The sequence below is a fragment of the Portunus trituberculatus genome, chromosome 39 (genome assembly GCF_017591435.1).
Source record: "Portunus trituberculatus isolate SZX2019 chromosome 39, ASM1759143v1, whole genome shotgun sequence".
NCBI classification, from domain to species: Eukaryota; Metazoa; Arthropoda; class Malacostraca; order Decapoda; family Portunidae; genus Portunus; species Portunus trituberculatus.
The window spans coordinates 18,278,535-18,306,332 of NC_059293.1; the positions used below are offsets into that span (position 1 = coordinate 18,278,535).

Consider the following 27,798-nt stretch of genomic DNA (forward strand, 5'->3'; position numbering starts at 1 on the left):
CAGGGTTCTAAGGTAGGAAGGCCAAATTAGACCTTAAAAGATCAGAAAACACTGCTTGGGGGAAAATCTCTAGACAATCATCAAACACTTATCCCATGCTCCGTTATCCTAACCCTTTACTACATCATTCCTAACCAATGTAATTTTTCTCAATAGACATCATAAACTCACCAGCGAAGAGGACTTGCTGAAATGACAGGCCCTTCTCCTGCCCCCTTGTGCTGCAGTACTTCATTCCGAGTTCTGACCCTACCGGTAAGACAAGGACACATATGACTCTAGCTTTGATGTATAGAACTCGTAGAAACAGCCTGGAGCACACAGTAGGGCAAATCAGCCTGATGAAGCTCGAATCGCGCTAGCAAGATGTTTTCTTTATACCAATGTCGAGCGAACTGCGGCTCAACTGACAATCCTTTCTTCCTCCTCCTCTTCTTCTTGTGACTCTGCGCTTATCGCTTGAAGGTCGTATGTGACTGCAGAAAAGTAAGTAGTTTACACAATACTTCTACCTTGTAAAAACAGGTTAGAAAAGAAAATAATCTTACATACTACATTAACACTACTACTTCTCACTATATCATTTTATTGTTCTTTCTGTCTTATCTCGCACGAGCTGCAGCCTGCGAAAATACTGGCAAGTTGGCTTTCTGCCCATGCTCAATGCTCATCCCAGGGAGCAAGAACTGCGCATATAAGCTATAGTGACACATTGTTAAATTTTAAATAGATAGCATAAGTAGACGATAATATCCTTTATCATACACTACATAGTCCCCTAGTCTGTATTTATATTGTATATATAGCTCTCACGTTAATAGGAATGTTGCGCGTTGATTATCTTTGCATTCAACCCAATCTTTCCTAAGATTTCCTAACATTTCTCTATTAAAATTCACCGTGTTGTATGCTTTGATTGCTTTCTCTATATTTAGAAAACCTGAGTACAATTTACCTCTCTCTCTCTCTCTCTCTCTCTCTCTCTCTCTCTCTCTCTCTCTCTCTCTATATATATATATATATATATATATATATATATATATATATATATATATATATATATATATATATATATATATATATATATATATATATATATATATATATATATACTTATATATAAGGATTTTGTTAGAATAAATTATTCATCAGGAAGAACTTTATAAGGATTTAGAATGCCACTGGGATCCAACAGCTTCTTCATTTGCTTCATAAGAGTTACTGCACCAGATGATTTCGAGTAATGTATGTAATTCCTCTTTTTGAACCCCAGACCATGCTCAGCACTTATGCTTCCATTCACTTTTGATGTCCACTCATACACTGCTGGCTCAATGTTATTCAGCACTTCCTGTAAAGTGCCAAATAAATTACAGTTACAGGAGGACCTTGCATCTGATGTATTTCAATGTAACAACTTTGCATGTAATGGCACTATGGATCCCTAATGTGTAAGTTTTTTTTTTTTAAATAATGCATAATTATCATTCATTTTCAAGCCCACCATGGATCCAAGATTCATCACTCCCTTATTTCTCAGTCTGTCCTTGGTCATATAGCTTAACCCTGTTATATTGCAAAGCTGCCTCTTACTGCCTTGAGCAGTCTGTCTAACCTTGTGTGAATCAGTGAAAGTGGATGAAAAAGACAGATAAACAAATATCATGGATTAGGAGAGCTGTGGCTAATCTTGATGAAAATGAAAGACAACAGACTGAAAGATCATGTCATAGATGATCTTCCTAGTAACTTTTTTTGGAATTGTTAGAAAGGAAAGGAATGTAAAACAAAAAAGATGACAAGACCAAGGGAGGCATCATATATAAACATAAAGTAAATCCTGCATAAGGTAGACCAAAGAGATTGAGGGAAAACTCTTTTATATGTGAAAGAGTAAGGCATGTTAAACTTTCTACAACAATAATAATTATCCACTATACTTAAATCTGGCTGTGTGATGCAACATGTACTACAACACATGAAATGTTCTGAGAAAAGACATGCAAGTAATGGAATGAGAGAGAGAGAGAGAGAGAGAGAGAGAGAGAGAGAGAGAGAGAGAGAGAGAGAGAGAGAGAGAGAGAGAGAGAGAGAGAGAGAGAGAGAGAGAGAGAGAGAGAGAGAGAGAGAGAGAGAGAGAGAGAGAGAGAGAGAGAGAGAGAGAGAGAGAGAGAGAGAGAGAGGGGTTCATATATTTTCTTCATGATAATAATATTATGAGCAGAATGATGTTGATGGAATACAGACCTCATCAAACTCTTCTGTTGTGAAGCTGAGGTGAAGATTTCCATCCCCAATGTGTCCAAAGCCACAGCAGCGAATGATCTTTGATCCTAAGTGCTCCCTCATATCTTCCACCATTTTATAGAAATGAGACAATGGGATGGAGATGTCATACCTTTCAAAATAATAGATAAGATGAATAAGTATAAATAAATGAATAAATAAATAAAAAGAAATTCAGTATTACAGAGATAAGTATAGAAAACATCAGTTCCAAAATCTCATCTCCTGAGTTCAGAGATTCTCTGTGGTTGGACAAGAGACTCACTATATTGTTTATTCACCTTTTAAATAATGCACACTATCAGAAGAAATTTAGAAATGTAAAAAGAGAAACAGTCTGAGCTAACCAAAATCCACTTTGTCTCAGTGATCAGTCATGTCATAACTGGTAAGAAGTCTGACTTATGGCCACCTTCAGCAATCTGCCAAGGTTCAATCCTCTCTGAATCTGCCATTACACTAGTCACAAGAAACCTGAACCAATTCACTTTGCCTTTCTAAAACAATCTTGGTATTTTCATGATGTTCTAAAATATGGCACAACATAAATAACACTAATTATCACTGCTACTCACGTGTAGACATAGCCTTCATGGTGAAGGGCCTCTGCAATCCTCTCCCTCAGTCCCCATATGTGAAGCATTCTGGAGGGTTCAAAAGCGACAATGCCATCATCAACTACTCCTGACCCAAGAACATCTTCTAGGAAGATATTTAGCTTTTCTTCATCATGTGTCCTATTTGATCCTGAATAAAAGACAAATATCTAGTTAGCACACTGTAGCATAAGAATAAGGATTAGGAAGGGTTCAAAGAATAGTGAAAACACTAAAAGAGGAAAAATACATCAGCTCTGCAAGAATGTTTGGCATGATACAATATCAAGAATTGGAAATGTAAAATAAACTAATAAAACTCAAAACATTTTTTTGAAAAAGCATTATTACAAGATAATATACACAAACATTTCATTTGTAAAATACAATGAATATTCAAATGCCAAAGGTATACATACTGTACATGAAGATAATTTTTCTTTAGTAACTATTGAAATCTATTGCCTACAGTTATTTGTTATACTAACCTGAAGTCTCAATTAACATGTAATATTCATGTGATGAAATTGGTGGCTTTAGTTTCAAGTTCTCTTCTACACATTCAAGAGATGATCTGTCAATAAATTCACATGAGCTCAAGATTTCTCCAAGCTTGCTCCTAGTTACAGTGTAGGTTTTCAGAACATTTTCATAAGAGCTGAGACCTAAGAAGGCAAGATTGACAGCTTGTGGCCTTGGTGGACAATGGATTGCAATCTGAAATAACCAGTGGATGTTGATTATATGACTAAAAGAATGCCATAAGAATGTTCCACACTTCAATAGATGACAGTTTTATAGTCTATCACTGAGAAAAAATTAATGGAATATCAAACCAAATATTTAGAATCAGAAAATGGATATGTATGAGAGCCCCATTTATATAGATATTTACCTTTGTTACTAATCCCAATGTTCCTTCAGAACCAATAAACAAATGCTTGAGGTCATAGCCAGTATTGTCTTTCTTCATGGCTGTCATACAGTCAAGTACTTCTCCTGAGGCCAACACTGCCTCCACACCCAGGACAGATCCATGAAGGCTTCCATAGCGAAGTAGACGTAAGCCTCCTGTGAATGTTAATATTAAATCATGACAGCCTTAAGTAAACCTGCTTAAGACTGTATGGATTTACCCTACCTCCCTCACCAGACCTGTAGTGAGATCAGTATTAAAGAGCAATAAACCTACCCTGTCTTGACATGAACTCTACCTTGTCAGACACATAATTACATGATTCAATTAACTGCTAGTCTAAAGCATTCTAAGATTTACATCAGCTGTTCACAGCTGCTTACACAATTACTGCAAGCATAACAAAGTATTCATATCCAAGATTATGATGAGTGTAGACAAACATGTTGAGAGATTTGTATCTGTACTATACTTAATACTGATGTGGTGAGAGTTACTAGCTACCTTCATCATAAAAATAACTCGGTGTCAAATTATCAAAAGTAAAATATTATAACAGCACAGAAGAAGAATGATTACCTGCATTTGTTGACACATTACCACCAATGTGACAGCTGCCTTTTGCTCCAAGATCCAGAGGAACCATTAATCCAAAGTCAGCCACATGCTGATCCAAGGCTTCAAGAACACACCCAGACTGACATGTAACAACACCTGACCAAATGTCTATGTTTTCAACCTTATTCATCAAGTTTGTTGAGATGATAATTTCATCAAATACTGGAACATTTCCACCAACCATTCCAGTGTTACCACCTGTTTTGAGAGAAATTCAAAATCCTAATGAAAAAGAAAGAAAAAAAAAATAGCAAGTTAAGAATGAATTTTATTTTATGGGCTTAATCTTAATTTTTCAATGTTTGTTAAAAGATAATATCATAATGTATAGCACTGGTTACAATTTTGTATCCTCACTATTAATATTATATGATCTCTAATACTAATTTATGCTGTAGGGCTTGGTCAAGGATTTACTAACTGTATAAGTATCAATCAGGTTATGACATAAAACAACTAAGGCATCATATTTCTATAGGGAGATGAAAGGCAGAAGAAAACACAAAAGATGGAAGGATTACTATTGAGGCTCACAAGACAACTGTCCATGACAAAATACTTGCCTTGAGGACATACTGCAAGTCTGTGCTGATTGCAGTAAGACAAGATTGCAGACACTTCCTCAGTTGTCTTGGGTTTAAGAAGAACAGAAGACGCTCCCCGCACAGTCTCCAGCCAGTCTGTGTTGTGACTTTCTAGCTCTGATTCATTTTTTATAATTCGGTGTGGACCCAAGAGTTCAGTAAAAAATTTGATGTTTTGGGCACTTACTTCATTGTAATTTCCTCTCTCTACATGATACCTAGTAAAGATGCACACAATAAAAAACATTAATTTCTATGAAATCACAATTAAACTCTTCATATAAAGAGCTATCACAGTGTATAGTAGTTTAAGGTCTTTTTCTTGCATTACAACTGTGATACACATAATTATAATTACACATTAATAAATAGTGTCTTCATGCAGTAACAAATAAATAAATTTTGTCACCTAAGACTGAATCCTGGCACAACACTGGCACAACAGCATGGAACACCAAGCCAGCCACAAGTCAGCAACACCACCACAGTACATTTTGATTGGCTATGATGGTTCTGTCACTACAAATCTTTAAGCTACATATCTCACATACCTTTTAGAAGTCAGTTCACACTTTCTGTGATATGATGATGTATGTATGAAAGTCTTATTCCATTTATACAAGTTTGACCTCAGGCTACAAGATGCCCTGGTCCAGTGTGAGGCCATGGAAATAACCTGCCTCAATTCTTTCCCATAAAACATATTTTCTTTTCCTGGAAATAAATGCTCTTATTCCTGAAAAAAAGAAAGTATTCCCTTTAGTGAAAATAACTGTTTTTGTTTAAGATATATATGTTCCTAAATGAAAGTAAATGTTTACCTTAATTGATATGTTTGGTCAGTATGTATATATTTTGGTAATTATTTTACTAGTTTTACTTTTCTATTTTATAGCTATTTTATAGAAAATAGCTGTGTTGCAAATTAATTTTCACCATAAAATTAAATATGAATTGCAAAAGGATTAAATAAAATCCATTTTTATTTTCCTTAGCTTCTAAGAGAGTGCGCCTAATATTTTTATCTTGTAGAGTAACTAAGTCTATGGGACTGTGGCTAAACAGTGCCTTGTCCTTATAGAGGTAGTCTCTATCTTTATCTATATCATTAACTTTATCTTCCACCATTTGTCAGGCTGTGAGGCAGCAGGGTTGCTCAATAAAACCGTGTTTAGTAAGTCCTGCAGGGTCAGTGCACCACACCTCAAAACTTTCCTTCCTTTAGTTTTATTGGTTAAGGTGATTGTGATGTTTGAGCACAGAAAAATAATAATACAAAAACCACATAGTATATTAGAGAAAAGTATATATATATATATATATATATATATATATATATATATATATATATATATATATATATATATATATATATATATATATATATATATTCAAATTCTACATTTCTTAAAAAAGTCAAGGAGACAAATAGCTATATTTGGCAAAAGATGTAAAATAGAAAATTAATGAGATTATGTAGCATCAAATAAGGAAAGAAAATAATAAAAACATACTTCTTGCTTACTTGTTACTTGCAGTGACAAGCCCAGTGTGTTCTGTTCCACGAAGTCACCCTTGTGTCACAATGAGATACAGATTTAAACTGAAGCTTTGAACAATTTCCTGCTTCTGTTTTTACGGGATAACCCAAACCATTATTTCATCATCATAGATTTAATGCGCAGTCATACACAAAACACAATGGCTTCTCACCATTGCAAGCATTTTTAAGAGAGAGAGAGAGAGAGAGAGAGAGAGAGAGAGAGAGAGAGAGAGAGAGAGAGAGAGAGAGAGAGAGAGAGAGAGTCTATAATAGCAGATATAAATACTTTTATTTGCCTAACCAATTCGCTTTGCCACAATGTTTATAAGTGGGGAAACAAAGAGGCAGTAAAAATCAGGATTAAATAATAACTCCTGCTAAGGAAAAAATAAAAATGGAGAAAAATTATTCACAAATTCAGCCATATGAGAATTGACACATCACTACATTGAAGTGGTGTATGCCAGCAGTCAAATGGAGAAGTTTATACAAATAGTGTCTTTATTTGTTATATTTTTTCTGGAAGATAAAATCTTTCAATTCGACATGGATCAGTCAACTAGTAGGGAAAAGTTTATATAATTTATTTCATTCATACAATTGTGCCAAAAACTTTTCCAATACATTACATTCAACATATAAAGTGGATCTCATGTAAATGATGTACTGTATGTGATATACCAAGTCTGTCTTCAACTTACCTTTCACATATCACTAACAAACACTCAAAACATTCTGATTGATTTTAAAGAGAATAGATAAATACTATTAATTACCAAAAGGAATGGAATTAATATACTAAACAGGTAAATACTTCATAAGCAGAAATAACAAATTACCCTTGTAGAAAAATTGCAATAAATGGTCTGTCTGCTCAAAAATTAGACTGACAAACATATTTACAAACTGAATAATGATCTTAAGGAAGATCAGGAGGAAATGAAGGTAAGAAATAGAAAAGATAAGTAGCAGCAGCAAAAATGGAAAAACAAAAAACCTGAGTCTACCTTAATGAGGAAGAATGTGAAAAGAAGAAAAAAACAAATTAGATGAATAGCCATGATATTACAAAGGATGGATATAATGCTACAGTATTACATTTTACTCTTTTGAAATCTTTTTCTTCTTAAGGATATAAAATGCAAACACTTTGTCCACAGTAGCTATATCAACTATTTTCTTGGATCTTTGGTTTCCTTTTATGTACTAAATAAAACTCCCAAAGTAAATACACTTGAGACAATATTCAAAATCAATTTGGTAATAATGGTCACAGAGGAGAGGTAGAGAGGATAGTGGGGGATAGATTATATGGTTAAACATAGAGCCATGATACAGATATGTTGCAAGAAATAATTAAGTGACAGGATTGCAAGACTAAAAGTACTGGGGATTACAAGTAACCCAATGGGCACTTGGCTTTTTGAGGGCTGTCTTGTGTGTATCAAAGAGACTCTTGTAGGCCTCAGAAGCCTTGGGGTCTGAAGCCACACTAAAACCTGCTGACCGCACCTTGTCAAATGCCTTGTCTCTAAGAACTGCTGATGCCATGCCATTCACACGCAGACGGCTGGATGAAGATTCACCGCTAGTACCTGCAGCACCTATTCATGAAGAGGAATGAAATTAGCAGAGCATAGTTTGCCATTATTTCAGTCATAAACTCATTTTTGTTTTGTTTCAGAGAATTTCTCAACAATGTAAACATTTTTATCAACATGCCATAAAAACAATCCTAGTCCACAAGTTTATGTCCTACTTAACAGTTACATCTATTCCTAGAAACTCTTCCAAGGGGATGTCCATGAATTATCATGCATTGCTGTCCTTGCATTCACATCTTCCATGCTCTGACACTTCCATTTTACTTTCATCCCTCATATCTCCATGATTATCAAATAGAGAATTACTAAGAAAACATCAAAATCATTACTGTGACCCTCATTACCTTCGCTGTGCTTGGCAGCCTTCTTGGACTTGCTACCACTAGTTCCTTGTGATTCCTCTTCATCAGCTGCCCTTTTACCCTCCTTTTTGGCCTTCTTTGCAGCTTTGGCAGCAGCACGGCGAGCATTCATAGCAGCTTTCACAGCCTCCAGTTCTTCCTCTGGAGGGTTGAGAGTCACCACATCCTTTTCTTGGAAGGGAGCACCACACCGGTGGCAGGTCTCTGTGGGAACCTCCCTTAGAGCACGTTCAGAGAGAACACACCCACAGGTCCACACAAAGGAAAAGCGGTGACGGCCATTCATTTCTAGTCCAGTGACAGGACACACATGCTCAGCAGTCAGCTGCTCTGGGGCAGCATCTCCTGTCAGTGGCCCAGCAGGCACTTGGGATGGATTCGGGGTAAGACCCAATTCCTTTACATCCTTAAGGCCTCGAATGTGGGCCATGGCTGGCTCAGCACTACGGTCCAGGAGCCGTGTCAGTACCTCTTCCTTGTTATACATGCGCCCAAGCTCACAGGCCACCACAGGAGGCTGTAGAGGGGCCTGGGACACAGCACAGTGTTGCCAGCGGTAAAGGCGCTCTGAATTTTTATCTTTCTGTAGAAGATGAAGAAAAGATTATCAACAAAGAATCATATGTAACATATATTCACATTTACTTTTCTCAAATTATCTCATACAATATATGAAAAGAATAAGCACTCACCTCTAGCATTTCAAGCCACATGCAGGTTCTAGGCTTAATCTTCACAAAGCATTGCAATTAATTCAAGCGCTCAAGCATCAAAGATTGTAAGAATTGGTAAAGAGAGATATGAGCATAATGGGGTACAATATATATATATATATATATATATATATATATATATATATATATATATATATATATATATTTATATATATATAAATGTCCCCAGGTCGGACTGCCCCTCTGCTGTCGACCTTGGGTGTCTTGACACTTCATCTAATACTTTCACTATCAATTTCTGCAACATTCGTGGCCTTCGTTCTAATTTTCAATCTGTGGAACACCACCTCTCCTCTACTAAACCTCATCTTCTCTTCCTAACCGAAACACAGTTGTCTGTGACTACTGACAGCAGCCCTTTTCTGTTCCCTCCTACTTGCTCTATCCTCATTTTCAATCCAAAGCTGGATGTTGCGCATACGTGCGTAACGACACCACTTGCTCTCGTGCCCACAATCTTGAATCTTCAGAATTTTCTACCATCTGGCTAAGACTTCAATGTCACTCTCTAACTAAATTCATCTGTGCTGTATACCTCTCACCTAATTCCTCTGACTATGTAAAATTCTTTGACTATTTGACTTCCAAGGTGGAGCACATCTTATCTCACTTTCCTTTTGCTGAGATCTCCATTTTAGGGATTTCAATGTTCACCACCAGCTTTGGCTTTCATCTTCTTTCACTGACCAACCTGGTGAACAAACCTTCAACTTTGCTATCCTTCATGACCTAGAGCAGCTAGTGAAGTTCCCTACCCGTATTCCTGACCGCCTTGGAGACACGCCCAACATTCTTGATCTTTTCCTAACCTCCAACCCTTCTGCTTACTCTGTTAAACTTTCCTCTCCGTTGGGCTCCTCCGACCACAATCTAATTTCCGTTACCAGTTCTATCACTCCAGTGCAGCCTCAGGACCCGCCTAAGCGGAGGTGCTTCTGGCATTTTAACTCTGCTAAGTGGGAGGAACTAAGGCAGTACTATTCTGATTTCCTTGGGATGATTATTGTTTTCATGTCAGAGATCCTTCTCTTTGTGCCGAGCGCATAACAGAGGTGATTATCTCTGGCATGGAGCTATACATTCCTCATACTTTCTCTAACCCTAAAGCTAAAAAGCCTTGGTTTAACTCTGCTTGTTCTCGTGCTGTCAATGATAGAGAGGCGGCTCACAAACGGTTCCGTAGCCATCCAACTGCTGAAACTCATGCCCTATATATTTCTGCCCGTAATCATGCCAAATCTATTCTCCAACTTACTAAAAACTCTTTCATCAATAGAAAATGTCAAAGTCTTTCCAATTCTAACTCCTCTCGAGATTTCTGGCATCTAGCCAATAATATCTCTAACAACTTTACTTCTTCGTCTTTCCCTCCTTTACTTCATCCAGATGGCTCTACAGCTGTCTCTTCTTTTCTAAAGCTGAACTCTTCGCTCAAACCTTTGCTACCAACTCAACTTTGGATGATTCTGGGCATATTCCTCCTACTCCTCCACCCTCTGACTACTTCATCCCTAAAATTAAAATTCTTTATAAAGACGTTTTCCTGGCCCTCTCTGGCCTTGATTCTCGGAAGGCTTACGGTCCGGATGGAGTCCCTCCTGTTGTTCTCAAAAACTGTGCTTCCGAACTCGCTCACTGCCTGGTCAAACTCTTTCATCTGTGTCTCTCTACTTCTATTTATCCTTCTTGCTGGAAGTTTGCTCACATTCAACCTGTCCCTAAAAAAGGTGACCACTCCAATCCTTCTAACTACCGCCCTATAGCTTTGATTTCCTGCCTTTCTAAAGCCTTTGAGTCTATCCTTAATAGGAAGATAATGAGGCATCTATCAGCTCACAACCTTCTCTCTGATTGCCAGTATGGTTTCCGTAAAGGCAGATCTACTGGTGATCTTCTTACTTTCCTAACTGAATCTTGGTCATCCTCTTTAGGGACTTCGGTGAAACCTTTGCTGTCGGCCTTGACATATCGAAAGCCTTCGATAGAGTCTGGCACAAATCTTTAATTTCTAAACTACCCTCCTACGGATTCTATCCTTCTCTCTGTACCTTCATCTCCAGTTTCCTTTCCGATCGTTCTATTGCTGCTGTAGTAGACGGTCACTGTTCTTCCCTAAAACTATCAACAGTGGTGTTCCACAGGGTTCTGTCCTATCACCCACTCTCTTTCTATTATTCATCAATGATCTCCTAAATCTGACTCAATGCCCTATCCACTCCTATGCTGATGATACCACCCTGCATTATTCAACAGCGTTCAACAGACGCCCAACCCAACAACAATTAAATGACTCAAGGCGAGATGCTATAGGACGCCTAACTTCTGATCTTTCACTTGTTTCTGATTGGGGCAGAGAAAACCTGGTTTTGTTCAATGCCTCAAAACTCAATTTCTACAACTATCTACTCGACATAACCTTCCAGACAACTATCCTCTCTTCTTCAATAACACTCAACTTCCCTCTCCTCTACATTAAACACACTCGGTCTATCCTTCACTAAAAATCTAAACTGGAAATTTCACATCTCTACTCTTGCTAAATCAGCTTCCAAGAAGTTAGGTGTCCTATGGCGTCTTCGTCCATTTTTCTCCCTCCCAGCTGCTTGCTCTGTACAAGGGCCTTATCCGCCCGTGTATGGAGTATGGCTCTCATGTCTGGGGATCCACACACAGCTTTACTAAACAAGGTGGAATCTAAAGCTTTTCGTCTTATCAACTCTTCTCCTCTAACTGACTGTCTTGATTCTTTAAGTCACCGCCGCAATGTTGCATCTTTATCTGTCTTCTACCGCTGTTTTCATGCTGTCTGCTCTTCTGAACTTGCTAACTGCATGCCTTCCCCTCCTGCGGCCTCGCTGCACAAGACTCTCTACTTCTTCTCATCCCTATTCTGTCCATCTTCCTAATGCAAGAGTTAACCAGTATCTTCACTCCTTCATTCCCTACACTGGTAAACTCTGGAACTCTCTACCTGTGTCTGTATTTCCACCTGCCTATGACTTAAACTCTTTCAAAAGAGGAGTGTCAAGACACCTCTTACGTTAACTGGACCCTCCTTTTAGATTTTTCTGTTTTTTCTCTTTCTACTTTTCTTTTAACAGGGCCTGGCAACCAGCGGGATTTTTTTTTTTCCAACACTGTGTTTGCCCTTGGCCAGTGCCCTTGTAATGTAAAAAAAAAAAAAAAAAAATATATATATTGCCAGATTACAGGTGTTGTCGGATGAAAGAATACCGGATTAAGGAGGTTCAACCTGTATATATATATACATATATATATATATATATATATATATATATATATATATATATATATATATATATATATATATATATATAATCCATAAATGTTAAATAGGTGCACTTATACAAATGCAGAATACAGAATGAGAAGAAACAAGCAAGAGCCCTGTAAGCAGTAATATCTACAGAAGCACAGACATCACAAATGAAGAACAAAAATATTAACAGTACACACATTATGAGCTATGAAGGTCTGGATATGAATAGTTATTGTTTATCATTGGTCCTTGTCAGTAGCACATGACACAACTGCATGTTATGGTAGTATACTCACTGTACTTCACACCAAAAACAGATAGATTAGGTTTAGGTTTGGTTAGTTTTAGGATTAAGTTAACTTAGATTTTGTTTGTACTGGTTTACTTGGTTGAGGCTACAAAAATAGATCAAATTTCGCATGTCCTCAAACTCTAAGGAGAGAAACGCCCATATTTGGTAAGCAAATGACCTCTTGTAAATATTTACCGAATGCTCACAAAAATATAAGTTATGTAATTAAATACCTCATCAATTGAAGGCAAATACAGATCTAAGCTCGAGGAAGGTTATCAAGTTTCAATCTGATATGCCCAGGTATTAACCATGGACTACACTCAGCATCAAGACCTCGCGGCACCATCGCCAAGCAGATGAGATGATAATGAAAGTTGCAGTTATTCATTGAAAGCTCACATACCAAAGCAAATACCGCAGCAGACGATAAGTGTATCTGTACTTACTTGTTCAGGCTTCTTTTTGGTCTTGACCAGCTCATCCCTCCTGGGTATGGTGCCTCCGTCACATCCCATCCTTTACCAGTGTTATGGTGTTGCCTTTCTGAGATTTTCTTCTTATTTTCAAGATCTTCGAAACTGTAATTTACGACCTGTGTTGTACAGGAGCTTTAGATTTTGACAAATGTAAAACAAAATCAAAATATTTCAGCAGTACTCAGCAGTAAACACTTTGTTGACGTCTTCGCTTCCATTGACACTGTTACCAACACTAACAGAACAGTCTAAACACGGCACCGTTCACATCAAGGAATATACGGAACTATAAAGTCATATACTGTAAAATCATTGGTTCACATCGTCGTACGGCGCACCACACAAACCGTGTGTGTCTGTGCAGCACATAATGATATTTATCATTATTTCATCTAAGGAACTCTTAAGGAAAAATTATTTCCACCCATAACCTGTTTTGCCATAACAGGCTGAGCTCGAACGAATAGCTACCTAATGCTGTTCAAGCAAATACCATGAGGCTGAATATTACAACTTTTCTTTTCTTACTGGTTATTTGAAAAATTAGATAAACTTTGTTCAATAGGATTATATCTCTAACCCACATACGCAACTGGTATAATATGGCACTATTGCTGATCATTGGCCTTCACTCCACTTTCCCCAAACTTTTTTTCAAGAAGAGAAGATATGGCAAGCTTCTAAACTCTCATTTACTCTAATTATATTATCATTTCCACGTATTTGCTATAACAGGATGATACAAAAACTTACCTGTCTATAATGTTGGTGTTTCCAAATTCGATGATGGAAAGGGTTAATCTACGGCCAGCAATGCAAGTTACTATATAGGCATTTCCTGTTAAAACTATCACTTACACCAAATGACCATTAGACAAACGCTTCTTGACTCAGTTTGCTAATAACTGTAGTTTTATGTTAGGAAGGTAGTACATAGTTAATTTTGTTAAGTAAAATACCCTATCTTCACTTATAAGTTTTATTTCATAACACTGGATCTTATGGGAATGTATTTTCAAGCTAGTAGTTACACTCTTGTCTAGGGTGATTCATGACACATTATAAACTTTCCAACAAAGGTTATTTTACATCAAAGATAATTTATTTATTCCTTTTTATGGCAACCACACTGTCAGGATAATATTGGGTAATATAAGGCCACACTCACCTGAAGATCATTTTCAAAGCACAAGTGGAGTTTTACACTTCTATGATATGAGTATATGGTCCATTGGTATCCATACTCAGGACCTGCCTGGTGCCATACACTCCACACTTGACATTGCCACTTGAAACCTTTTCTGAACTGCTCCGTACTTGATGACAAAACTTACGGTAAAGAGCTTCTCCAAAAACCTTATCAATATTCATGTGATACTGCATTGCTTTACCCTTCAGCTTGCCACCTAGAGTTGCTTGGGGCACAATGAGAACATCACCCTGCACATCACACACTGACACACGGCGACCGTTGTCATTCTCACACAGCCGTACATTAGTTATGTGTTTGGACAACTTATCAACTGTTTCTTCTGTTGCTTTCTCCAAGAAGCACACAAAGACAACCATGCCACGGCCAATCTGAAAAGTAAAACATGTATATATTTGGAGATAAGTCTATTTATTTACTCATAAAGATCTGAGAATAATTCATATCTACTGAGAATATAAACACATCAGTTGACACACTGACTCACACACACACACACTGCATAAAGTAGTGGTTAGCATGCTTGACTCACAATCGAGAGGGCCCGGGTTCAAGTCCCGGGAAACGGCGAGGCAAATGGGCAAGCCTCTTAATGTGTAGCCCCTGTTCACTTAGCAGTAAATAGGTACGGGATGTAACTCAAGGGGTTGTGGCCTCGCTTTCCTGGTGTGTGTTGTGTGTGATGTGGTCTCAGTCCTACCCGAAGAATGGTCACTACGAGCTCTGAGTTCTTTCCATAGGGGAAAGGCTGGCTGGACAACCAGCAGATAACCGTGGCGAATAACACACACACACACACACACACACACACACACACACACACACACACACACACACACAGATAGATACATATAGATCAATAATAATCTAACTGAACACTATGGAGTTTTTGGAAAGCGTAATTATATAAAACGAGGATACAAAGTTACACAAAAGAATGTATACAATTTCTTCACTAAGTATCCAATAAAACAAATTAACATTTTCACACAATGATCCATTTTAAAGAATTCAAGAAAACAAACAAAAAAGCAGACTCACTTTAACAATCTCAGGTGCCTCATCCTCAGATCTCTCCAGCTTGAGAGATGCACTGAGACACTGCTGCACCACCATGCGCCCTGCCACCTCCCCATTTTGTTGAACTGACATGTGTCCTACTCCATTTGCTGCCTGTCCCACTTCAGCCTTTCCTGTCGCTACTTCCATCGTGATACTTCTGTAAAATATCAGTGGTGATTCCAACAATGTTAACAACTAAAAGAATGAAAATATAATTGCTGGGTGAAGGCAAAAAAAAACTTCAATTTTAAACTAAAACAGTTATTTCATACTATTATATTCTATTCATGCCTTCTTTTATATCTCTTTTAATGGAGGTTAACTGAAACAAGATGTTATGTCTTGCTTAAATGTAAAAATTAAAATACAGAGGAGGGAGTTCCCTGTTCCTTATGTTAGTCAGCCCTTTCACTCATCTAGTAAACACACAAACATAACATGTATAATGTAAATTCCTTTGAAACCAAGTGACCAATCATTACCAAGGCCCCTTTCATCCTTACCTTAGTCTGGAAGGCTTCCACGTGATGTCTCTTGGCAATAATCTTTCCTCTGCTTGAACCTGGAACGTAGCTTTATGTTCTAGACTCTGCACTACGGTTGCTTTGTGTGTCTGGTGCCCTTGTCCTAAACTATGTGCGTAGGCGCGACTGCCCGGCGGTGACAGTCAAGGACCCATGTTTGTTTACGTCGCTCGACTCTAATCGCTCTCATCGCTGTACGCATTCTGTAAGGTGCGATATACTGATGTCCATTATAACTAGATTTCTACTTAAAACAGGTGTAACTGTCACAAGTGAATGATACCAAGACATTTATAAGACTATGTGTGTGTGTGTGTGTGTGTGTGTGTATGTGTGTGTGTGTATGTGTAAAACTAAACAAAATCGAAACCAATTTAATTTTTTGCCATCACTCTTAACATGTAGGTAGAGGAAGAAAAAATCTCAAGTAATAAACACTGTATGGAAAACAATATAAGCTTACCCCTTAAGAATGTAAACAAAAAATATTCGTCCTTGGTCCCGCCTAACATACAGTATAGGACCAGCTCTTATAATCTCCACCCTGCATTCTGCTTGAAAATGTCTTGTCGCGGTGTATAAGGTCATTCGATCCAGACCATATGCATGAATGTAAAAGACTCAGTAATCAGGTTGCAGCGTTGAGTCATTATAGGGAATTTTAAGAGATTATTACGTAGATACTTTATGAATGAGGATATGATATATGACAATAGATATGTCTGAAGTACTGACCGCCACTTGTGCTCTCGTTTTTTCTTGCAGCTTCCTTAATTTTCTTATAATACATAAAGATGAGCGGTTCCTAAGCAAGCATCATCGATCCATACTTAGAATGTATAGTAAAAAAAATCAAAAGATTATCTTGTAGCAACGAGAACATCAACATTATCATATTGAAGCGAACATGACCACCAGTACTTACGTAGCCTTACTGTATAAACCTTTGTATCTGATGGTGAGTCGCATGCAAGTGAAAAATCATGAATTAGTCAAGATTGGGGACTTCCTCCTTTGATAACCGAATGCATAGCTGTCAACCCCTGGAAGTCCCAAAGAGTGAGAAGTAGAGGTCCAGGGAGCGCAGCCCCTGGTCAGGTCCAGGGTGGTACTGGTGGGCCAGTGTTTTGCGCTCAACAACAACAATAAAGCACAAAATAGATTTATGTATGACAATTAATTGTTGGTTGACTGTAATCGACCAATCAGGTGAAGGCTTACAAACTGAATGAAAGCGGACGTTTTATAATCTGGAAAATTTGGTTTTACAATTTCTCTCGGAAAATATCATGCTTAAATGAATATCTGGGAAATATTTGTAAAAATGCGTGAGCTTTTAGAGGCGATGTGTGTAAGACTGAGATGGAGGTAAAATACGTGTCTCACGCTTGATGCGCGAGACATATATTTAGAAGAAGAAGAAGAAGAAGAAGAAGAAGAAGAAGAAGAAGAAGAAGTATTTTTGTACATTTAGGAGTTTTGTACATTTGAATGTACAAAATCCCTAAAATTATTCCAAGAATTAACGTTTGTTTGATTACAAAGTCCAAGGAGCTGTAACTAATTTATATCTTTTTGGCAGTGTTCAGTCCTCACGAGAGGGCCCCTCTCATTGTTTTTCCAATATCTCGTGTTTCTATGGTGGTCCAAGAGAGAGAGACGTTTACCATCCATTTTGCCAACATATTACAATTACTTATACCTCGTGAATAAATTTGTAGCAATCACTTACTAATTCACCAAGTGGGCTGCAGCTTGGATCATCCTGCACAAGTCATGTTGGACGAAGGAAGTAGTCTAATTAATTCACATAGAATAAAGGGCAGCGCCTTGTGTGAGACATGATACATATTTTGTTCCACACAATAGTATTACTATTCGCTAAAAAGCATACATTTCGAAAATTGTCTTAATTGCACATCATTGATCTCCCTTCAGAAGGATATGAAATATCAAAGAAAGGTAAATGATATATTGATGTTAAATACACGCTGTCCTAGTCTGTGTCCACTGACTCCTTACATGATATAAAATGAAAAACAACAATTAAGTGAAGCGGGATTCTCAGGATAAACTTTAAAATTGGCATCTGCATTATTTCATGACACAGTGAATGTGCTGGTTGTTGGTACAGCACAGCGCCTGCTGGGAGTCTACTCCGGTGTATTCCCATGGTCCGCCGCACATCTGGTAGTAACCGTGTATCTGTAGGGTAGGGATGATTAAGCAAACTTTAAAAAAATCTGTCGATGATTATAGCGCACTGCCAGTAAGGAAATGAAATTACTTTACAGTAATGCTTCTCCAAGATTTACCTGCCATTGTGGACAAACTACAATCTTATAATTCATATAAGTATCCAGAGGGGACTCACGTAAGAGTTGTGGATCCAGAAGAGACCATGGGTGAAAAGCTCGTGGCAGAAGTATTGGCCGACGGTGTCGCCATCAACAGTGGACCACAAGTCCATTTCGTTGGTCATGGTATTGATCTGTTGACGAAACATTCTAATTCATTCTCTTCTAGAGTTGGCTTTTAAAGCAATCTCTCCGGTCAACTGAATTGAATTGAATTGAATGAAATTAGATATCTATTGGCATTAAAATATCAAAAGCACGCGGTAATGTGCCGTATTATACTTCTCTGTTCAAATTTCATTAATCTGACTGCTTGCAATACTGCTAGTATTCAACACTGCAATTTGTGTTAGTTAAATATGATATCTTGATTATTCAGGATTCCTGTAATATTGTACATGTCATTATAGACATGTATATCATATACATTGCCTTATATACTCCTGGCGTAGATGTTATCTTTTTACCTCGTTGACGCAGCGATTCCTACACTGGTTTGTGTTCTGGCAACTAGTGACATCAACCTCGGGCAGTTCCAAAACCATGATTTCCATGTGCCTGGAAGACACGAACGCCGCACACCGACACCATGCCGGCTCCTGTGCACTGCGAAGGAAGAGGCAGGTCATATTCTATCCTTATCCAGATAAACGCGATACATGGAAATATCGAGAAAGCTTGGAAAGAGATTAATAGGCTTATACATGTAAATGGTCGTCCCTGTACTATATAAGGATTTTTCTAATGGCATAAGCAGAAGAAAACCGTCTCTCTCTCTCTCTCTCTCTCTCTCTCTCTCTCTCTCTCTCTCTCTCTCTCTCTCTTAATTTTTCTGATTTGTTGACAGTAATTTTCTTGGCTGTCTCTTGACAATCTGGATTAGAGGATTTGGCATTGAGGGAAATGCTAAATAAAATGGAAATATCCTGTACCTAACCTGATCCCTTGAGCAACATTGACGCGTTTCCATATTCATTCTGTTTACTACCTGATGATATTTTACGGCCTCAGAAACTCATGTGTGGGATTAAAAAAGTGAAAATTGTGGCCATTATTAATCTCCTGACCTCCATAGATCCGTCCTAATGTCTATAAAATGGTCTAATTGCACCGAAATCTCAAGGTAAAAATGTGTTCCGGTATTGAAAAGTTATCGTGAAAAAAGTTATGTTTAATTAACTCGTTTTACTTTTTACCTGGAGAGTGCAACAATAGCAAGAAGAGAAGCGAAGGCCAGGGTGATCTTCATGTTGTTGGTGTGGGGAGAGGATTGTCTCTGCCTCTGTCACGTTGGCTAGTCATTTATATCCCTACATTCCGTATAATCATGTGAACTCACAGATGGAAAGCTACGTCTAGTGTTCACAATTGCGTAATCCACCTTATGCAGTGGATGACAATTCATGACCTGTTTTGATAGCTTTTAAGAGCCCTACAGAATGACTGTTCATATATGGTAAAGGATGGATCATGGCAAATTTTATGAAGTACTTGTCACAACATCTATTCATTACCTCTTTCACCTGTCACAACATCTATTCTTTACCTCTCTTCACACACTCAATGCAGATAAAACAATCATCACAAAGTTTAACCGACCCCAAACTGATTTGTTGCATACAGGATAGCTGTGTGCCGTTTGTATTGAGTTCTTCATGACTTCCGATCTGTAATTGATTCTATACTTCATCTTTCTTACATTTTTTCATAATTATTATTATTTTTTTTCATTCAGAGAAGGATGACAAGTGTGCCAGATTGGATCATATAGGCCTGCGGGAATTTGTTCCACCATGCGAGCTGCGAGATATGCCAAGCTGTCACCGTTCCGTGTCCTTCAGACTTTTCGACATTGCTCCACCTGTCACTCTCTCACGCTGGTAAGTCACCCTAATTTTGGCTTGCCTAACCTACTGTGTTATTTCGACACTTTTATTTCATCTATTTATTTATTTCTTTTTTCTGGCGTGGATATTATGAAATGATTAAATCTCTAGTAAGACTTCTTTTTAAAGATTGCAGACATCATTTGTGAAGTTTTCATTAATATTTTTCCAATGACAATGCAAATTCAATGTCAAATGATAATTTGATTATGAAAATAATAGGAAATTGGATTGACTTGACCACAGCTGCAACCTGTTAAAACCTGACGATAAAGGCGTTGAAACGTTAGAAAATGTCGCACCTCGGGGTGTTCATGCAGTCACTCGTGTCGTGTCTTCTTCAGCTTGTTGAGAACCTCGGTCCGTGTGTGCTCAAACTGACCTTCCTTTTCCTAAGTGATATCTTATTGAGTAGAGCCTGATATTTGATGGAGTTACTTGCAACTGAGATCCAATAGAATACTCTAATACTTAAATGAATCCGCAATCGAGGAGGTTGAGCAAATGGAGGTATTATCAGATACTACGTCCATGGTTGTTCCAGATGATTATAATGATTACCATTATCATTATTATTATTATTATTATTATTATTATTATTATTATTATTATTATTATTATTATTATTATTATTATTATTATTATTATTGACATTATTATTATTGTTATCATTTTCTTCTGCGTCTTCTTACTACTACTACTATTACTATTACTATTATTATTATTATTATTATTATTATTATTATTATTATTGTCATTATTATTAATATCATTACTATTATTATTACTATCATTATTATTATTATTATTATTATTATTATTATTATTATTATTATTATTATCATTATTATCATTATTATTATTATTATTATTATTACTATTATTATTATTATTATTATTATTATCATTATTGTTATACTTCTGTTCCAGCAGCAGCAGCAACAGTAGGAGCAGTAGTAGCAATACATAAGAACATAAGAACATATGAAAATGGGGAAGCTGTGAGAGGCTGTCAGGCTTACATGTGGCAGTCTTGTATGAGCAAAGCTACTTAATTCCAGTAGTAGTAGTAGTAGTAGTAGAAAAAGAAGAAGAAGAAGAAGAAGAAGAAGAAGAAGAAGAAGAAGAAGAAGAAGAAGAAGAAGAAGAAGAAGTAGTGGTTGTAGTAGTTGTAAAAAGTAGTAGTAGTAGTAGTAGTAGTAGTAGTAGTAGTAGTAGTAGTAGTAGTAGTTACTTAATGTCCTTGAGACATGAGATAAAGTGTACCCTACACACACAGGTCACCAATCTTGGAGAGACTAGTCATCAATGGTTGACAGGTATAATAAAACCATTTTGGTCAGTGTTCATCATATATTCATAGACAATATAATTTCTTAAACTAAACTTTACTAAATTCATAATAACTTGTCTTTGCTGATAACTGGTACATAATATTTCATATTTAAAATATAAATCAACAGTTATAAAATATTTCACATTATGGTTGATATGTTCTTCATCAAGTATGGAAGAACACACACACACACACACACACACACACACACACACACACACACACACACACAGGGTTATTTTCAAAGGCCACATAAAATACCAGGATCTTGAGTAATTTTCCAATTGAGCTATGTCAGTAAAATCATGAAATCATCCTTGAGAAGCCTCAGTAATATCTACTACAGCTGTTAAAAGTACTTTGAATAACTTGTCAAATGTTTGAAAAGTAGAATCCATGTTTAATGAAAAAATATAGTATACTGTAAGTGGGAAGAATGAAAATGGTTTTCAATTAATGGATGTAATAAAAAAAAAAATCTTTTACAAGCATTCCCAAATATGCATGGAGAAATTCTGTATCTTTTGTTATCCATCATAGAGAAGCCTTCACCAGAAACTGTATCTGTATTAAGTTCTGGATAAATGAAAATATCTCCCTTTCATGATATGTACATATCTCTAAATTTGAATATTGTCATTCTTTAAGCCTGGATTATTTTGTTCAATGCTTGATTAATGACTAATTTGTACTCATTATGATAAGTAAAATGGCAGGGAAATTTTGCTCTGCATAATTATGTACTATTTTACATGATCCATAAAGTGAAGAAAAGAATAAGTTTAGTGAGTATAATATATTTGCTCTTCCCTACTTGGTGAAGTAACACACACATGCACACACACACAGACACACACACACACACACACACACACACACACACACACACACACACACACACACACACACACACACACACAATGTGATACAGTACAAAATTTATTGTAGGCACTACTGGTGTTTGTATATAGCTTTACCTGAATATATTGGCATGCATGCCAAGTAATGATGCTTAAAATTTCATGTATCATGAAACACAAATTATGATAACAGCAGTGGGAAAGACTGCAGGTTATTAAGGAGACATCGCCAAGCCAGTTCCCACATAATGAAGAGTATGTACTGCTAATATCAATATAGTAAACAAAATATTTCAGAACAAGAAAAGAAAATATGTAAGCTATACTATAGTAGTTTATTTGAACAATAATCACAACACACTTCTAAGGAAATGCATTCACAATAATCTTTGGCAATACTGAACAGGTGCATATGTGCAGCACAATATCACATATGTATACATAGTCTCAATGTCAAACTATAGAAAATTCTGAAAGTTAATGTTTCAAATCTGAGGTCTGAAAGTATTCAACATCCACATATAGTAGCTATAACTTGGTTAAGCTTTATGATACAATGATGATATAATGATGGAAGAGTTTTGTAAATGAATTCATGTATAATTAAATTATATCAAACATAGAATGATGATTAGCATAACAAGTTCTGAGTGCAAAATATGGATACTCATCTGTTCCGAAGAGCATTCTTGGATCGCATCAGCTGAGCAATCAGGTGAACCACTTTGAGGGTATGAGGTTTTATTGGACAGTTTTCCCCAAGTCGACTACTCACCACAGACTCTTGAACGTAATATCTGTCAATGTACAAAGGAAGATTATAATAAGATTAAAACAGTAACTTCTGCATCTGACATCTTATCACCTTTATTATAAACCAATATGCAAAGCAAAGTTTTCCAATATATTACTTTTTTGAACCTTATAAACAAAAATGTCAATATGTCTTGCTTTGATCATACTTGAGACATGGACCTAATACTTCACTTGCATGTCTTTTCCCTCACATATCTATATCATAAATAATTATACATGGGATTATATTGACCCTTTGTTTTAAGTCTGAGTTATAGATTAGTCTTAAAATGAAGATTGAATATACAGGGAAAGTGCATGAGGGGAGTTGAATGCTATGGTAGTTTAGTCTGATGATGTGAGGATTAAGATTTTTTGTACTTTTATGTAATGACCACCTGCCTTAGCTCCTCTGCATAAGTTGTGATACAGTACTGCAGTGCTCGAGGATTATGGTGGATCAGATTAGCAAGAACAGTGCAGTACTGATGGATAAGTGCTGCTTCATACCCACTAGCTGCACCACTACTATCTGGCTGCAGCAATGAAAGCATCTGAGGCACACCATAGAACAGCCAGTTTTCCACTGAGACATGCTGTAAAGTGGAATATATATATATATATATATATATATATATATATATATATATATATATATATATATATATATATATATATATATATATATATATATATATATATATATATATATATATATATATATATATATATATATATATATATATATATATATATATATATATATATATATATATATAAAACATTTGAATGTAAATTAATATTATCTCTTATACTTAAGAACAGATGGAAGTTTCAGAAGCACATATGGGTAGTGACCTGCCATAAAGACAAACCGACACACATTCCTATACTGTGTTCTTTTTCACAGTAATTCTTAAATATTGTATGGGAATCATGAACAAACATTAACATTTCTCACCTGGAGGAAAGTTGTCAAGCTAGGTATATTCTCATGTGCACTGAGGTGAACACCACAGGCCCAGGACAGTTCAGTAACACAGTTCAGTAGTTCATAAAGGGCACAGACACTTGCATGTAGCACTTCCTGCACTAGCTTCAGAAGCTGAAAATGTTAATGTATGAAATACTGTACATAGAAAAATAAGGAGATAATGGCAAAAATTGCATTAATGAAAAAAGCATGAGAATAATGCCACATTTTTTTATATCATGAATTAGTTTATCTGAAAATACTCTTTATTTGATCTCCAATGGTAGCAGACCTCACTCTCAGGCAGGTTCTCCCAGGCACGTGATGACAGCTCCCTGAAGTCAGTAAGCCAACGTTCACATGTTAACTTGTACATTCCAGGAACCTCTGGTGCTTTGATAGTTTCAGTTATAAGGGTGCACAGACATTCAAATTTGTTTTCTCTCATCACCTGTAAGTAACAGCAATTACTGGTATGAAAAATGTTCCTACAAAAAAAAAAGTATGTACTGTAGTAATGGGATTTGATTATTAACCCATGAAGGGCCAAAGGCTTTGAACCAAAACTTAGCACCAGTACTGGGGATTTCAATGGTTGAGAATAATGGTTGCCTCTTACTTTAGAGAAGTGGGAAATATAAGGTAAATAGTATATATTATGGGCATATTCTGGTAATACATAAATATTTCAATTATTAGAATTTTCATTTCACAAATTTTCATTCATATAATCTTGGTTATAAACCATTATAAGGGCTTGTAAGTAACTGAGAAAGATATCTAAGAACTTAATAGATATAGTAAATGTTGATTTGTCCATGTTTGTGTTGTTACCTTAATCTTAGAGGGACATTGCTGTGTTCCCTGGAGACACAATGCAACAGTCTCCAGTGTCATTATCAACATTTCCAATTCATCTTGTCGGTTTTGAAGCTGCTCTTCCGTGCCTTGAGTTCTATGAGAAGCACTTGACATTTTCATATATCTCTTGATGAATTTTCCCATGATTTTTAAAGTATCAGAATCCTGAAAGGATAGAAATAAATAGTTATAGTAAGAATATTTAGTTTGCAAATAGTATACTAAGTTACTCTAAACCTTTGTATATTTTCCACTAATTTCATTGGAAAAGCATCTATATATATATATATATATATATATATATATATATATATATATATATATATATATATATATATATATATATATATATATATATATATATATATATATATATATATATATATATATATATATATATATGTAACTAAAAAAAAAAAATTCTGTTATTCCCTTAAATTGAAATAAAGGAAGGTTTTCTGGACCTTACCCTCCACACAAGCCTTTTAACAGTACTAAATTTCTTGACACCTTCTTGAAGTTCTTGCAAGATGGAAAATTGGTGCTCCAATGTTGAAGATGTTAAAAGTTGTGCTTGTATTTGACCAAAAGCATGTTCTAACCCATGCTCACTAGAGATCTCAGGAAACACTGGTCTTATTCCTTCAGGTTTAGCTGTATTGATCTGCAATTAGGAAATAGAAAAACAAATAAATATGCATACACTGTATATTGGTTTATTTAAACAATATAGGATATACAATATATCTGAAGTTATGGTGAAATTTTGGGTACAGTTACCAACTAAGATATTGTCATAAGAGGTACTTACTAGAGAAGAAGAAACCCAAAGGGAATGGAGCAGGTGGAAAAGGAGGGTAGAAGTTGAAAGTGTATACAGATGAACTTCTCTCTCATCATCATTTCCATCTGTCACATCTCTCAGGTTTAGGCTTTGACTACGCTGAGGTTGGTGCCTGGGTGATTAACAGAATGATGAAGAAAAATAAATGAAAAAGACTAATCTGCAATGGTCAATATATGGCTTTTTAAAACATGCAGCTATTTTTGTTTCTCACTTGAGTAAATATTTAAATTTCCTTCAGAGAACAATATATGGAATATTTACCCAGTTGAAGGTTTATCTAAGACACTTTTGCTTCTTGTAGGAAGCTCAAGGGCCAGTGGGGAGGAGCGGTGGTAAGTCTCAAGAGCGCTCAGGGACCGAGACATCTTGGTGCGAGGAAGAGTGTCTGGTGTTGTTGACCGAGTTATCTGTTGTCCCACTAGTAAATGACAAACAAATATGTATTTCATCACAAGAATTTTGGCATTTTGAAAACACAGTACCTGTTATCATAGCTGATGTGTGAAGAAAATATTTTCTTATAAGCTTTTTGAACCAAATCTAATATGCTGGCATCTTACATGTGAAAATAAGATTCAATATTTTTCCATGCTGATCAACAATATCATTCTCACCTCTGCTCAGGACATCTGCAATCATGGATGAGTGAGAGTGGTCACTGTAAATGTGATCCGGAGGTGATTTGGCACGGCTTAAAGAAGACACTTGATCATGGTTGGGAAGGTAGGAGCAGGTGAGAGGAGCTCCTACTAGACAGAAGGGGTTCTCTGAAACAAATCATCTTTGTATAAAGACTATTGCAGAATACCAGTTTCTAAAGTTGTCAGCATAAAACCCACTACAATCACTTGACAATTAGTGGGGATTAACACTATATATTTTTTCCATTCTTACCATTTACAATAAATTTCACAGATTGCTTATTATTTTGCAAGCTGGAACAATAATGGACAGTAGTACAATAACATGAATATAAAACAATTGCTGGGTAAAAACTGAGCCATCCAGCTATCTCTGCTTCAGTACAGAATTAAGCATGACATGATGTATATGACATAATGAAATGAGTCCATGAGTAAAGAAAGTATGACCTTTAAAATAGATGGGTAGAAATTCATCATGATGCTGAGGTACAATAAAAAAAGCTAGTAGTACTCAAGTGACCTGTTTAAGGAGAAGGAGTCCCGTCTTCCATCCAAAGAGTCTCTGGGGGTGTGGAGGGAAGTAAGGGGGTCACTGCACACACTGGCAGTGTCATGAGCTGCCTTGGCCAGGGCATGAGTGGCTTCCTCAAAGGCATCCTCCTCTTCACTCTCTTCATTGATGCAAGAAGGGCTGATGATGGAATATGAATTATGAAAATGTCAACTATATCATTTAGGTGTGAGTTAAATGAGAGTTAAAGTGAATTTTGTCTATGTTCTGAGTTACCTGGGCTGGGAGGGAGGGGACAGTTTCAGCTTGACTAGTGAGGAGCGTCTGGAGGGACGGTATCTCACCAGGATGTGTGTGGTCTTGTCCCTCACTCCACCTCGCAGGAATTCAGGCAAGTCATGCACCTGGGAATGAGATAATGAATAAGCAATTGTAAAAAAAAAAAAAAAAAAAAAAAAAAAAAACTATTTTGAAAATAGTTTTAGTTTTCCAATCTCAAAATTATCTATCTATCTATCGATCTATCTATATCTATCTATCTATCTATCTATCTATCTATCTATCTATCTATTTATATATATATATATATATATATATATATATATATATATATATATATATATATATATATATATATA

General features: G+C 36.3%; 6 protein-coding genes and 1 long non-coding RNA gene across 9 annotated transcripts in view; 1 reads left to right on the top strand and 6 right to left on the bottom strand.

Annotated features, from left to right (window-relative positions):
• Window positions 1–422, bottom strand: part of LOC123515395 (N-acetylgalactosaminyltransferase 6-like) — a 28,948-nt gene extending 28,526 nt beyond the window's left edge. The window contains exon 1 of the mRNA XM_045273925.1: window positions 172–422. Within this exon, the coding sequence (XP_045129860.1) occupies window positions 172–235 (64 nt within the window). The 5' untranslated portion in view covers window positions 236–422. The remainder of the gene's footprint in view (window positions 1–171) is intronic.
• On the bottom strand, window positions 356–6,971 carry LOC123515392 (D-2-hydroxyglutarate dehydrogenase, mitochondrial-like). 3 transcript variants are annotated; one of them, XM_045273921.1, is made up of 9 exons: window positions 6,526–6,971; window positions 5,552–5,736; window positions 4,980–5,218; window positions 4,378–4,614; window positions 3,778–3,953; window positions 3,371–3,599; window positions 2,862–3,033; window positions 2,248–2,398; window positions 356–476 (listed from the first exon to the last, which is right to left on the bottom strand). In XM_045273921.1, the coding sequence occupies exons 2-9, from the start codon at window positions 5,701–5,703 to the stop codon at window positions 453–455; spliced, it is 1,380 nt and encodes a 459-aa protein (XP_045129856.1). In that variant the 5' UTR covers window positions 5,704–5,736; window positions 6,526–6,971; the 3' UTR covers window positions 356–452. The 3 variants fall into 3 exon arrangements, with proteins under 3 accessions (XP_045129856.1, XP_045129854.1, XP_045129855.1); XM_045273919.1 differs by lacking the exon at window positions 356–476 and adding an exon at window positions 1,130–1,351; XM_045273920.1 differs by lacking the exon at window positions 356–476 and adding an exon at window positions 1,130–1,351 and having other exon boundaries at window positions 6,515–6,971.
• LOC123515396 lies at window positions 449–5,178 on the top strand. The gene is made up of 2 exons (XR_006677862.1): window positions 449–486; window positions 4,895–5,178. It is a non-coding gene; the product is annotated as an uncharacterized LOC123515396 (long non-coding RNA).
• A 140-nt stretch (window positions 6,972–7,111) lies between the features above and the next one.
• Window positions 7,112–13,535, bottom strand: LOC123515393 (replication termination factor 2-like). Its single transcript, XM_045273922.1, has 3 exons — window positions 13,265–13,535; window positions 8,492–9,092; window positions 7,112–8,147 (listed from the first exon to the last, which is right to left on the bottom strand). Exons 1-3 carry the CDS (start codon window positions 13,331–13,333, stop codon window positions 7,921–7,923), a joined length of 897 nt encoding a protein of 298 aa, XP_045129857.1. The 5' UTR covers window positions 13,334–13,535; the 3' UTR covers window positions 7,112–7,920.
• Window positions 13,536–14,259: 724 nt separating this feature from the next.
• LOC123515394 (D-aminoacyl-tRNA deacylase 2-like) lies at window positions 14,260–16,279 on the bottom strand. Its single transcript, XM_045273924.1, has 3 exons — window positions 16,070–16,279; window positions 15,546–15,723; window positions 14,260–14,875 (listed from the first exon to the last, which is right to left on the bottom strand). Exons 2-3 carry the CDS (start codon window positions 15,711–15,713, stop codon window positions 14,495–14,497), a joined length of 549 nt encoding a protein of 182 aa, XP_045129859.1. The 5' UTR covers window positions 15,714–15,723; window positions 16,070–16,279; the 3' UTR covers window positions 14,260–14,494.
• Window positions 16,280–18,047: 1,768 nt separating this feature from the next.
• Window positions 18,048–19,778, bottom strand: LOC123515617. The gene is made up of 4 exons (XM_045274405.1): window positions 19,644–19,778; window positions 18,915–19,053; window positions 18,465–18,581; window positions 18,048–18,295 (listed from the first exon to the last, which is right to left on the bottom strand). Exons 1-4 carry the CDS (start codon window positions 19,694–19,696, stop codon window positions 18,185–18,187), a joined length of 420 nt encoding a protein of 139 aa, XP_045130340.1. The 5' UTR covers window positions 19,697–19,778; the 3' UTR covers window positions 18,048–18,184.
• Window positions 19,779–21,671: 1,893 nt separating this feature from the next.
• The window catches only part of LOC123515756 (uncharacterized protein C12orf56-like), a 41,978-nt gene continuing 35,851 nt past the window's right edge, over window positions 21,672–27,798 (bottom strand). The window contains 12 exon segments of the mRNA XM_045274612.1: window positions 21,672–23,326; window positions 23,727–23,920; window positions 24,286–24,429; window positions 24,590–24,748; window positions 25,132–25,323; window positions 25,628–25,822; window positions 25,970–26,114; window positions 26,267–26,423; window positions 26,620–26,722; window positions 26,724–26,772; window positions 27,170–27,340; window positions 27,437–27,564. Coding sequence (XP_045130547.1) covers window positions 23,197–23,326; window positions 23,727–23,920; window positions 24,286–24,429; window positions 24,590–24,748; window positions 25,132–25,323; window positions 25,628–25,822; window positions 25,970–26,114; window positions 26,267–26,423; window positions 26,620–26,722; window positions 26,724–26,772; window positions 27,170–27,340; window positions 27,437–27,564 — 1,767 coding nt within the window. The 3' untranslated portion in view covers window positions 21,672–23,196.

Bases quoted from the DNA above. Each gene is read 5' to 3' on its own strand.
- LOC123515392 (XM_045273919.1), bottom strand. From the start codon at position 5,703: ATGTTTTATGGGAAAGAATTGAGGCAGGTTATTTCCATGGCCTCACAC. The intron at 3,600-3,777 runs GTAAATATCTAT...TGGTTATTTCAG, and splicing joins CATTGGGATTAGTAACAAAG to ATTGCAATCCATTGTCCACC. The intron at 3,034-3,370 runs GTTAGTATAACA...TCTTTTATTCAG, and splicing joins CATGTTAATTGAGACTTCAG to GATCAAATAGGACACATGAT.
- LOC123515394 (XM_045273924.1), bottom strand. From the start codon at position 15,713: ATGGAAGTAGCGACAGGAAAGGCTGAAGTGGGACAGGCAGCAAATGGA. The intron at 14,876-15,545 runs GTGAGTCTGCTT...TTTACTTTTCAG, and splicing joins AGGCACCTGAGATTGTTAAA to ATTGGCCGTGGCATGGTTGT.
- LOC123515393 (XM_045273922.1), bottom strand. From the start codon at position 13,333: ATGGGATGTGACGGAGGCACCATACCCAGGAGGGATGAGCTGGTCAAG. The intron at 9,093-13,264 runs GTAAGTACAGAT...CATCTTCTACAG, and splicing joins CCAAAAAGAAGCCTGAACAA to AAAGATAAAAATTCAGAGCG. The intron at 8,148-8,491 runs GTAATGAGGGTC...CTTCATGAATAG, and splicing joins GGCTGCCAAGCACAGCGAAG to GTGCTGCAGGTACTAGCGGT.
- LOC123515617 (XM_045274405.1), bottom strand. From the start codon at position 19,696: ATGAAGATCACCCTGGCCTTCGCTTCTCTTCTTGCTATTGTTGCACTC. The intron at 19,054-19,643 runs GTAAAAAGTAAA...CTTCCTTCGCAG, and splicing joins GCTATTGTTGCACTCTCCAG to TGCACAGGAGCCGGCATGGT. The intron at 18,582-18,914 runs GTAAAAAGATAA...TTTCGTCAACAG, and splicing joins GGAATCGCTGCGTCAACGAG to ATCAATACCATGACCAACGA.